The 12922-nt window shown below is 29.9% G+C and overlaps 3 protein-coding genes across 5 annotated transcripts in view; all 3 read right to left on the bottom strand.

The window, feature by feature from the left end:
- The window catches only part of LOC113377475 (E3 ubiquitin-protein ligase RNF126-A-like), a 19146-nt gene extending 17294 nt beyond the window's left edge, over window positions 1–1852 (bottom strand). For 2 of the 3 annotated variants that reach the window (XM_026617812.1, XM_026617813.1), the window contains exons 1-2: window positions 1611–1852; window positions 26–149 (exon numbers count right to left, since the gene is read on the bottom strand). The gene's annotated coding sequence lies outside the window, so the exon portion shown is untranslated. Of the gene's footprint in view, window positions 1–25; window positions 150–794; window positions 897–1610 lie in introns of those variants that run through there. The other variant, XM_026617815.1, reaches the window with a different exon arrangement.
- A 1093-nt stretch (window positions 1853–2945) lies between these two features.
- Window positions 2946–3655, bottom strand: LOC113376353. The gene is made up of 3 exons (XM_026616258.1): window positions 3579–3655; window positions 3308–3515; window positions 2946–3085 (listed from the first exon to the last, which is right to left on the bottom strand). Exons 1-3 carry the CDS (start codon window positions 3603–3605, stop codon window positions 2946–2948), a joined length of 375 nt encoding a protein of 124 aa, XP_026472043.1. The 5' UTR covers window positions 3606–3655.
- LOC113376352 lies at window positions 3653–12348 on the bottom strand. Its single transcript, XM_026616257.1, has 30 exons — window positions 12265–12348; window positions 12070–12202; window positions 11805–12007; window positions 11553–11749; window positions 11126–11258; window positions 10807–11067; window positions 10077–10269; window positions 9915–10015; window positions 9600–9824; window positions 9153–9354; window positions 8883–9088; window positions 8639–8810; window positions 8348–8560; window positions 8042–8289; window positions 7731–7969; window positions 7387–7517; window positions 7161–7319; window positions 6882–7075; window positions 6627–6816; window positions 6092–6405; window positions 5938–6048; window positions 5673–5873; window positions 5375–5600; window positions 5091–5305; window positions 4860–5013; window positions 4634–4797; window positions 4432–4562; window positions 4289–4362; window positions 4056–4219; window positions 3653–3739 (listed from the first exon to the last, which is right to left on the bottom strand). The coding sequence occupies exons 1-30, from the start codon at window positions 12313–12315 to the stop codon at window positions 3653–3655; spliced, it is 5292 nt and encodes a 1763-aa protein (XP_026472042.1). The 5' UTR covers window positions 12316–12348.
- Window positions 12349–12922: the final 574 nt, after the last annotated feature.

Raw genomic sequence — 12922 nt, 5'->3', positions numbered from 1 at the left:
TATCAATTATATAATGCCCACTTACGTCCTTTAGGATTGCAAGCATGTCACGTGCGACAATGGATGTTTGGGGTCTTGGTACCACCGATTCTTTGAAGAAGGTGCTAGCTCTCACTGGAACCAAGTTAGAAGTACGGCGAATATTCGGGCTGTGAAAGAAAGAAGAAAATAATATATCTTGGCAATTTTAAGTATGTAATATTTATTATGAAACTTTTGTAAGATATTACGTTGAGTAGATACTTTAATACAAAGCACAAATATGCATGACCAAAATGGTGGAAATCTTACATGAAGAATTGAAATATCTTACACTGAATTAAGTTGAATAATTGAATAAAACATTTGACATGTGAACTTCCAATGATGACATATCACCGTTGTATAAAAGCATGTAAGGTTTCCCTTGAAGTAACTGTGACTGACATGGAAAGTAATTTGTACTAGTATTAATACACACATGAACATAATATTACATGAATAAAAGCATATAATATATAATAAACAGTGTTATTATAATGAGGTCGACTTATTTGAATGCTTCCTTAAGCACGTAACTTTAACTTAGAGTATAATAAGTATACTAATATATGAGGTAGGGCACTGAAATAATAGCTTAATTGCATAGTATATTAAAATGACTTCACAGGCTGTGATGCTTTGCTATATTACCTTGCCGCACAAGAAAAATAGATTTTCTTTGTTACAGCCAAATAGATATAGTAAAGATAGTTCTTTGAGACAATTTAGTGTGGTGTTTGGTATTTACTTTACAGAAATGTTATTTTTGTTACCTGTATCATAAGTACATATCGTTTTTGCATGTTTCACTTAATTTAAGTCTAATAACGAACCGTATTTAAAGAGTTTTAAAACTAACCTTAACAATGCCGATTAACGATCTCCATGTGCAAACTACGTGATTCGTTGCGTTAAGTTCAGGTTGCATTCACTTCGACGAATGAGACGAGTGCTAATGAATTATCTTGAAGTTGGTGATTGTAATATGTCATGTCAAAAATGACGGGTGAATTAATTAAAAAAGTTTTGTTATGGTGATTAAATAAAAGAATTTTTCATTTTGAATACATATAAATCGAACAAAATTCAAGAAAATACAATTTTACAGATTTTATTGACTTGTGTGGTTTTCTTTGTTTTATGTTAGGATGCGGCACATGTGTGATAATTGTTAAGGTGCGCGATTGTCACGGTGTCATAAAGTGTCGACAAATTAATATAAATTCCACAATATTAAGAAAAAACTGTTTTAATAATTTATATTTATTTATTTTTCCACGCTCAAAATGTCTTGTATCAATCATCCAGTGTCGTTTTAAGAATCGTTAAAACTAAATTGCTGAAGTGCAATTAAAATTTTGACATTAGAGTGACATAACTGAAGTCTCGCACAATAATTGCACAATATGAATCTATGAAAAAATGCTTTGAAACGTAAGTCCACATTTTTTAATTAACATAAAATTGATTATCGACTATATCATCACCACTTTGTCATATCTATGTACAAAAAATCAGCTTCAAACTTTTTTGTCCGAATCAGTAAAAACATTCATTTAAGACCAATATATTAAAAATGCAATACTCACTTATCGCACTCGGTCATGGCTTCACCCAAGCACAAGCGTTAAAATCCCACTTACACAAAACTGTCTTGCTTTCTTCGGCATCCGCAACATGCGGCTAGTCGACCCCATTGGGTTGGCGCTAGGGTCGACACGCCCTTGATGTGATGCCTGGAAGACTCGGGAATCAACTGAAGTAGAACGTACGAAAACAGCGATAAATTAAACAAACATAGATCAACAATGATGCATTGTTAAGATAGGAAATTCGGTTGCTAATAAGTATAATAGTATATACAATTTCCCTCTATCGGTGTATTTGGTTTTAATTCCTATTTATAATATTTTTAGTACCTGCAGTATCGTTCGCATAGTTTTTTAAAAGGAAATTAAGGTTTTTGCATTCAATGCTGATTACTATCAAATTGTTAGCTTTTTTGTATTAGCTTTATTGAGAAAATGTCTTCATTTAAAACATTTGTTGTACAATTTATTTCATAGGCTAATGTAATAACACTTTTGACCGTTTTCATGCCTGTAAAGAGATTTGACTTGTTTTAATTATTACTAATGGGTGAAGTAATTAAAAAATTAACTAGTGGTGCATGGCATTATGTCTTAAAGCATCAATTTGTTGGATTTGTAAATATATCTGAAAATAGTTATTTTTAAGGTTAGTGTTATTTGTCTTCAGGTGCTATGTAAGTGTTATATGTAAAATTAGCACTAATTTTTAGGAAATATTTGCTAATTTTACCTTACTCTTCTAAGTTCAAAATTTTGATCTCATTGCGCAAACAAACCTTCAATTTTAGTTAGTCAATCAAGTATAAAAATTATAATATACTAGAGTTGTTTTGTATACTTATGAGATGCAAAAAAGTATTTGATACTATAAATATGCATTTCATTTGAAGTAAATATGCCGAAACTGTGAACAAATTATTTTAAATAAATTTAGTTTATATATTTTGTAATGATACTTTCATAATTAGATGGTCAACAATGCTCTCATAATATACACATTTCTAATATTCTGATTGGAAATATTATTAGCATCAATTGCAATAACGCAGGTTGTAATTATTAATTAGAATTTAATTATATAGTAATGAACTTTATACAAAAGTACTACAACTTAGTTGCGGTGCAGGTTGCAATTTATTATAAAATTGTAGTTTTACTTCCAAAGAATTGTTAATGGTGGCTGTTGTTTATTGCTAAATATAGTTTTTTAGGAAAATATAGTGTAATATTTATATTTTTGTTATTACTTATGGATTTACATTTGTAGCAATGGGAATTTAAAATTACATTTAATATATATTAAATTTACATGCTATTTTTTTCTAATGATACTTAAGGTATTCCTTGTCTGATTATCCTGAAGACCATATTTTTGTATGTGGATGACATGAACAGAAATTCTTCATGATTTAATTGGAAGTGTGTAACATCATGGACATTCTTAGATATCCTGTTGATATTTGCTTCCAACCCTAAAATAAAATGAGAAAGGATTAAGTTTACGGAATTTCGTAATGATTGTATTTGAATTTTCTAACTTACCTTCAATGTATGTATAATCATAAATATAAAAGTTTCCATTATCTGTGGTCACACATAATAATACTTCACCTTTTTGGAATCTGAAATTATAAAACAAGAGTATTATTATTTAATGCTGAATTTAATAGTATATTTAGTTAGGCTTTTTTTACTTTGAGGGTAGAAAATATGCAATCCACGCAAATATGACTCATATATAAAGCTCTGGAAATAATGGAACATATCCAGCTGTTCTATGTAACGATTAATTCTAAGAATTTTATAATTCTCGTCGCCCACAAAAATAAATTGCTCTTTTCCAAAAACTGCGCTAGCCATCAAGCCACAACCTTCTGTCGAAACTGTACGTACTGGTTTGAACTGAAATTGTAATTGATTAATAAAAATTATCATGATGGATCATTTTCACCAAAAAATGTTTACCTGATAGTTTTCTTGGTCGTATTTCATTATTTCAAAATATGCTTGAATGTCCTCATTTTGCACAGCGTTGCAGATTACAAGATGTGTCCCAAAGGACTCTGCAGAAGTTCTAAGGTCGTTGCAGATCTTGTTGAAATATACTGAACTATGTGTGTTTCCCTCTAATTAAAATAAAATTAAAATTGATTAATTAACATATAATTGAATGAAATATAACCCTCAGCAAAACGTCGCCTAAACAGATTTCCTCCAAAATATGAAGTATTTGAGTTTAAAAAAATCATGTGTGATTTAAATCGTTAATGTGCTCGGTCATTATAGTTCTACATTGCTTACTGCTATTTTTATAATTATTTTGGTTTTGATGAAGGTGTTTTCGTCAAGTTTTACCTATGTATGTAAATTCACAATCAGAGCATCTAATTTGGTAAACTAAACTTCTAAAAGGATTTTTGTTAAATCGATATTATCACTTACCGTTGTCATGTTCAATTCGAGTAACAAGGAATCGATATCATGAGAATCAGATGATTTATCATAATACATTGCCAGTACGAGAAATATACGACTACTACGATCTCTGAAGAATTTTGCATCACTCAAATATCCATTGTAATATTTTTGGTCAATAGTAATATCACCTGTGTGCAGAAATAATTTCATTTTAACCAGATTTGGTCAAATTTTAGTGAATAAGGTTGAATACATACCTATAGGTGTACTGTCAGGTGTTTCGCGTTGTGGTTCCATCCAAGTAACGTAAGTTAATTCTTCATTAGCAGTACTGGAAACAAAGATTAAAACTAGCTTTCGTGTAAATTTGTTAAGTTTTAAATGTTAAATATTGCCTTACCTGCAAAATGCACTCGTGCTAATTGAATTCGTAAAAATATTGATACCTATACCATCATCATGATAGGAAAATACTCTGTGTGTAGCATTTCCAGGCAAAATAGAGATAGAACGCTGATTTGGTATATCCACCTACAAAAATATGAAAAAGTAAATGAACATTTAATAATGTTTGTAATATGTTGTATAATTTTATGACTAACTGTGTATTGTACAGAGCAAGGACAAAATTGTGGCAAATAACAGACTTCTCCTGATACATCATTCGAAAGTTGTAAAAATCCTGGCCTGATAGTCTCGACTTTTTTGGATGGCGGTTCTAGTATCCGTATTTCTGATGGCTCCAAGTACAAATAATGATAATACGCTGTGAATAGTATTAAAAATTATATTTGCATTTTTCGAAATTATTAAACTTCAGACTCTCACGTTTAATGCTGTTGAAGGTGTAATTTAATTTCGTGTCCATCTCTTGGGCAAATGTATTGTCCAGGAAAGGTTTCGCGTAGAAGTTTAACCAGGTTTGATTCTCATAGGCATGAGCATATAAGCCATTTAATAGCTGTACTGGATTATTAAATACCTATAAAAAGTTAACACATTTATACAATGAAAGAAGCTACTAGATGAAAATTGGTATGTTGCTGGTTTAATATTTACCACATGTGATATATAATAATCTTTATTTTTCCTAATACTATTGGAATACGTAGTTTGCAAATGAAAATCGTTCAGAAATTTGGCGGAAATATCTCCATAGACTTTTAAACCCTTCTCGAACACTTTCATTCCAGTAATGGTGTCCGACGTTGCTACATCAGTAAAAACGACTTCATCCAAAGATATATTGTTTATTTTTGACACAAAAGAAGGCCCTGGGGATCAAAATATTTAACTAAATGTTTTAATTACATATATTTTTGCTTTGGTGCTATTTTAAATACCTGCTATATTTAATTTTGCGAATTGGACGTGTGCTGATACATTTTGGGCATCGCCTCGTAAACGTACTCTTTTAGACAAAAATTCATCCAAATTACGCCCATTTATATCCTGTACTTGCAAATTATCTTTTATATGCAAAGTATTGAATACAATATTAGGAATTGGACGATCATTTTCGAAGAAAACCACATCATTTACTGCAACACTATTGACCAAACCTTCAACCTAAAAAAGAAATCACCAATAAATAAGACGAAGGATATGTTTCTGTTTTATTGAAAGGATGATGAATCTTACTATCAAATCGTCAACAAACACGTTTTGTTTCAAAATCTTGCTGCCTGTTATGACAGCATCTTCATTTTTCCAAACAAGACTTTCATTCAATTCACCGATTTTAACACCATTGATGATAAATGCATCAAAGTCACCCAATACTTCAGCTTGTGACAATACTGTAGGGCTAATAAAAGTTTTGGAACAGCTAATGTGCTTAACCTGCACACAAAAGAAATAATATAATAATGATTTTCAATGCCTGAAAAAATAAAGTTATACAAACGTCTGAGGAATGTTTGAATAAAGCGTCTTGCGCAATATAATCCAAGTTTACGTTATTTATGTAATTAGTTGTTATGATGTTGTCGAACGTAACTGCTCCTGTAAATCTCACCTAAAACAATAAAACAAATATACTTTGGAAGTATAAAAGCAACACTATGAATCGTGGTATACTTTTCCAGTAATATTTTTAGCAATCCATCAGTAACAGCATTTTCTACTATATTTTCAAGAACTTTGGTCAACTCTGGATGTTGAAGTTGGTTTTGGATGTACATCAACTTCCATTTCTTATTTGGCATTTCGTATAAATTTGAACTATTCACAAAACATTGGCTGTTCCATATCATATTTTGCACACTTAAAGGTGATTTGAACCAAACCGGAGAATTGATTTCATTAGAAATGGAAATATCGATTAATTGCTGCTCCGTATTTATATTATTCACATAATTTGCGAATAAATTATCTGAAAAAAGGTGCATAGTTGAGTGTCACAAGTAGACATCTTCCGTTGCTAGTCTTGGATTTTAATTGAACCTGGTATGATGATATCTTTGGTAATCAGAATGACGTTCGCTTTTCTTTTGCCTCCGTTTTTACCACCAAATCTATCATCATGCCGAGTTATGCAATAATCCAAGAAGGAATAACAAAAAAAAATCAGTATATAATTTTAAACATTAATACCTGTTTTGATGTTTAAAATTTCGTAATGCCCAGTAATATTTTGACTTGTGGATTTAGTAAGACCATAGTTATATAAATCGTATAAATTTACACCAGATATTTCAGGAGCTGTTAGTTCTTCTAATATTGTCACCGGCGCTGTAAATATCTTACGACCACCAATTTGTTTGTTTGAGTCTTTGAGAACAACCTACAAATCATTGTCAATAAACGTAAAATTAATGGTTGTTATTAAAGAATGTAAATAGTAGTTACCATGTCCAAATATTCTGCAAGATCAATTCCATTCACTGATTGAAGATTTTTGATTTCTTTAATATGAACGCTCCCGTTGATTCGAATAACTTTTGGTGATTCTCCATCATTTTCATTGCTACGATACTGTTCATTGCCTTTTCCAACATTGGCAGCATCTATTGTCTTTAGCTCTTCCAAATTTATATATTCCGCTAGAAAATAGAAGATATCTTATTTTTTTTTCAAATCCTAATATAAACTATTCTATATTTCCTATATTATGAGATAATTTTTCACCGGCTAAGGAATCGATATTAAGTTCACCAAAAGATGCAGGTTCATCTATCTTCAACAAATTATCAAAATATTTTTTTAAGTCGACTCCGTTTAATGATGCAGCACATGCATCATTTGCCATAAGTGTAGACACATTCATATAAGGTACAGTTTTGGAACCTACGGTAAATTAAATTTATTGTATACACATTTTAAAATTAAATTTGATGTTATAAAGTACAAATACATTTGAAATATTTTTTTTTGGTATCAGTCTTTGACACTAAGTCAGAAACTGGTATTCCATCCAAAATTTTCACATTAGCATCTTTAACATCAGCTTCACCAGTGAATTCAACATCACCTTGGATGGTACACCTAGAATAGATGATACTTGATTAATAATAATATACAGTAAATCCTTTTTATTTGTTTACATGTTGCAATACGTTTGCGAATTTTCTAGCTAAAATAAACTTCTTCAAAAATATGGAAATAAGTAAAATGTGTAAATGTGTAAATATAAATATAGTTATATACTATATATATAAAATATAGTTTTTCCAGGGTCAAACAATTATAAGTTCTTACTTTCCAGTGAGACGAACAGCATGTTCATAAAGCACTTGTAAAAATGGATCGTACATCACATTTGATCTATCAAAATTTAAATTTCCTCCGATTTCTGCTTGACTAAATATCAAATGTCCAAATGTTGATAATTCTCCATCTTTAGTAATATACCGTGACCAATTTTGGGAATTTACTTTGTCCAAATAAACTTGAGGTGTTTTCACATTTTTCACAAAAGTCACATTGGATTTTACGACCTAAATAATAAAATAAGTCAACACCTATTAGTATATTACCATTACCTATATATTACCTAGTGATTTGATTACCTGGTCATTGGTTTTCGTCCAATAATATTGCGGTATGTTCATGAACACTGGACTGTCTTGTAAATACACTTTTGCATCGGATTCTAAATGCAAGTTTGGTATTGTTACTGAACCTTTGATCAAAACCTTGCCATTATAGATTTGCAAAAGTTCGAATAGTTTTGTTCCGGGAATTTGTTTATCAAACAAGGAGTTATCGTTCAACGTCAAATCATGTTCTACATTTAAATGTTCAATTTCAACATTTCCTAAAAATAGAATAAAAATGAATTGAAGACTCAGGCTTGATATGTAAATTGTATTTACTGATGTTGGTTCCTGGTGCAGCAATAGCTTCTTTGAAATTTAAACTGTTTATTGATCCTGCTACAACTTCTTCTACATGAAGATTTTGTATCGTTATATTTGATGTTATCACTTGGTCTGTTGTTTTTGTAAATATATTTTCTACTGGAATTCCAAATATGCTTTGCAAGTTACCAGAATGAACTCTTGATCGTGATTTTATAATCAAGTCGCCTTAAATTATAAAATTTTGAATAATTATTGTTAGATTTAACATTGAAGTACTAAAGTGAATAAATTTAATGAAGTTACCTTCAATTTTTGAATGACCATCAATATCCAAGTAAAGAGTTTTTAAAAAGTCATTCCATTTGATGCCATTCAGATATTCGACATCCAGATTTTTGACAGAAATGTTTTCATACACCGCCAAATTTCCTTCGAACTCAGAATTCATATTTTCTATCCAACTTAAAGTGTCGACCTGCAAAATATTACTATTATTGTATAAAATGAAGAATATCTTATGTAATGTATTCGGCTGTATTCGGCTTACCTGATTAAATAAAGTGGCGTTCATATTGTTTACAAACAAATTTTGAACCGTTTTTGTACCATATACGATTCCATCGTTGGCCTCAACTAAATTTTCGATCGGGACATCATTTATCAAACCAGGAGAAGGTAGAATATTATTTAAAATCAAATTGGTACCGGAATATATTCCGGTAATTTTTTGATCTCCTGCACTAAGGAGTAGATCTGTAAATACAGACAAATTAAATTCAATTAAGAAAATATATCAAATTCTATTTAAGAGCCTTACCATCGACAATTGTTCCAGGTGCAGTGTACAAATGATGAGCTTTTATACTTTGGGCTACCAGAACTGATTCCATGGAGTCTGGGGCGCTCGGGCGATCAAGGAAAACTATACCATCTAGTCCGGTGGCCATGGACACAGAAGCTGAACCTAAATTGCCTTCGATTGTTGAAACGCCTCCAGGGACATACACGTTTACTGAAATCTAGGATAACATACCACAATTTGGAATAAAGTACATATTTAAGACAGGTAATGAATACGATTTTATATAGTAGAATGAATCGACTGTAAATTATGATATTTGTGAGTTAAATTGAATTGTGATTTATTGAAGTAAATATTGAAAAACAAATATAATATACATTTTAATATTAGTACTTGAGCAAAATAACAATCAATTCAAGACGTTATACATGAAAAAAAGTTTTTTTATTTAATTTTGCTTACCGTATTAGGGCGCGATTTATATAGGAAATGATCTCTCATACTGTTAAGATTTCCAGCCTTATTTTGTAGTTCAACTACAGTTTGTAATAATTCAGTCGGACTAGTCAAATAATAGAAATTTTCTTGGCCATTGGATACGGTACCCGATCGCACTTTGGTCGCGACACCAACTTTTAGAACTCCTGAATAGTTTTGTGGAGTATCGATGCGTAGAATAGAAGGAACCTGGTTTCAATATATAATAATAATACAATATAAAATTACATTGAAACAATGAATTACAAAACGATACTTTAAATAATTTGTATATTATACCTCGGATTCTAATTTCTTGATATTTTCACGATTTACTAACATAGCATTTTGAAGACTACTAAAACATTGCATAAGAGGATCCAACTGGGATCCCACAACGTCTGTAAAGAAATTTAATTTAAATATTGTATTTTTTTTGTTAAATTCATTTGTATTTTATACCTTCATCTTGCATTTTAACAGAAAATGGAATCGTTTGAAGATATATTCTGTTTTTAAATAACGTACTATATGTGATAAATGAATTTTCATCATTTGAAGAATTGACTATGATTGCTGAGGCAATGTTTTCTTTTACTTTTCGATAATTTCCAACACGAAATTTGTCCCAGACTTTGTGCACAACTATATAATGCTGCAACATTATAATATATTTATAATAAAAATATATATCCAAAGCATAACACAACAATCAAGCATTTTTTAAATATAAGATTAATTCTAAAGCAAAAAACACACTATGATTCTGTTTTTAAGCAGTGATCAGATTTTTAAAGCACTTTGTGAAGAAAGTTGTAAATAAGACAATTTTTACAGAGAAAACTGCAAATTAATATTCAAATTCTAATAGTGAACATTTTGAAGAATGATTCATGATTAATTTTTTTGGTGATTGCCCGATAAAAATTTGACTGAAACCGACTAGGAGAAAATTTCAAACCAAAAACGTATTGAAAAATAGGATTCAATCGCTGGAAACGTGAAGTTTAATGAAAACTATTGATAAGAATTTATTTATAAACACCCATTTTCAAGAGACAAATGCGACTTCTGGTAGCTTTTAAAAACTGCTAAAAGAAAACTTTAATTTTCAATATTGATTAAGTTGATTACGCAACTTGCTTTAAGGCAAAATGACACACCTAGTTATATTGTATTTTCATTTTCTTACCTTATAAAAAACAAATACCACAGCCCGATTGTCATTGCTCCATACATCTACCGAAGTTGGCTCACCAAATTCGGGTTTTCGATCCAAACTGCCAACTTGTACTAAACGATGACCATTCCAAACCAATACAGTTTTATCAGAAACTACATAAAATTTTGTTTGGAACTGAAAATATTTAAGACAATCACGACAAGAAGTTTGGAATTTCATATTTTGCACTTTTTTTAAATTATTTCCATTCCATTGCAGTAACAACGATGCCTGAAATTAATAACATATGTAGAAGATATTTTTTTTTTATTTTAAAATTAATATCTACCTTTCCTTCTCCATATTTGGGTGCTAGCAAAATTAAGTCATCTGTTTTCCATTTAAATGCAATAATAGAAGACACATGTGGTACTTCTAGGTTCTCTTGAACATCGAAATGCGTTTCGACCCATTTAAATAATCTGATTTTAATTAAATAAAATATATTGGAAAAAATAGTATTTATTGATTCAAACTTTTAAAGATTCAAATTAAAAAAAAAATTAAAAATCGTTCATTGAAAATTACTTTATACATTGTATATTGAAAGACTATGAAATTACCAAGCATCACGAATTTTTTTGAAACAAGGCTTTAATGTTCAGAAAAAATTAATTGTAAATAATATTATCTATCCAGAAAATTTGGGTTTACTTAAAAAAAATACATTGTTTTCTATGACTTGATTTCATAAAATAAAAACAACTTTTTATTACCTGGCATCCGTCTTCCCATTACCAGATTGCGTAACAAACATACAATATATATCTTGTCGATGAAAACATTTAACTGAAGTAACTGATAATTTAATTGTTTGCACTGGATTTTGATCAATTGTAGATTGATACACATAAACAAAATCGTTTTCGAATTTGACCAAAAACAATAAAATATTTTTCATCCAATTGACGACCTGATCGAAAATGCATTAATAGACGTTGTAAAGAAATAAGTCATTTATGTTTTACCTCTACGAAAACCGGGATTTTTTCATGTTTAAAAGTAATGATATGTTCTAAATTATTTTCATTGAATTTTAAAATGTTCCTTTCATCAACTGCATATACTGTATTGAAATTATGAGTTTGGGCTAATTTTAAAAATGGCGAGTAAGGTTGGTTATTAATTTGCAAAAATTGTTCATGGAATGATACATCTGAATCTTGGGTACCTAGATAAAAATTTATTTATACACAAACATATTGGAAATGTATAACTATTTAATGATACTACTTTTTTTCACACGAATCTTCTTTTCGAAACTTTTTTCTAATGAGCGTGTAGCACGTTTGAGTTGTTCTTTTACATATTTGTCAATAATGGCGTCATTTTTGTTAATTTTTAAATCACCTTGTGCATTAACTATCTGTAAAATATTTATTTAAAATTATATTTGAACACGATAGAAGTTAGATTATTTTATAACACCTTAACTAGTATAATTAAACATAAAAAAGTATTCCACCACGTGGTTTTCATTTCATAATCTTTGTGATACCCTTGACTCAGCAAACACTACTTCTGAAATCATTCTGAAATTGTATGCAAAAAAATATGTTTCTAGTTATGGAATATACCTGTAGAGGATGGACAGAGTCTAATTGGGTGCTTACAGTTTTTCTTAAATAGGTTTTTGAATATTTTGCATTTTATTATATTTTTTGCGAAAGTTTGTTTTTGCCAGAGAAAATTAATTATTAATTTTATGTTTTCTCGATGTTTCAAAAGGTGTGTGTTTTATATAGCGAAGGAAATGATTTTATGCATGCCAGGCTTAGATGTATTTGGAAATGTCGGATATAATAATAATACTGAATAAAACCTCCGCTTTTCCATTGCCTCTTGCCAAAATTTTATATTTCGTCGAGGTTTTCTGAACAAATGCTTCAAAAATTAAAGGAACTCAAGTTGATTAGTTATTTACGACGATCGACAGAACACAAATTTTATAATTAGCCTATAAGACTTAAATTTATATATGTTTTCGTCAAAAATTGGGAACAATTTTTGAAAGTTCAATTCAGAAAGATATCACATGGAAAACGTGCTGATTAGTTTCTGGCGAAAATCGGCGAGCTTTTCTTCG

The sequence above is a fragment of the Ctenocephalides felis genome, unplaced genomic scaffold, assembly GCF_003426905.1.
Source record: "Ctenocephalides felis isolate EL2017-DRISC unplaced genomic scaffold, ASM342690v1 CF-g0.4_SCAFFOLD_01886, whole genome shotgun sequence".
In the NCBI taxonomy this organism is placed as follows: domain Eukaryota; kingdom Metazoa; phylum Arthropoda; class Insecta; order Siphonaptera; family Pulicidae; genus Ctenocephalides; species Ctenocephalides felis.
The sequence above is the reverse complement of the archived record's forward strand: the minus strand, read 5'-3'. Positions and strand labels throughout refer to the sequence as shown.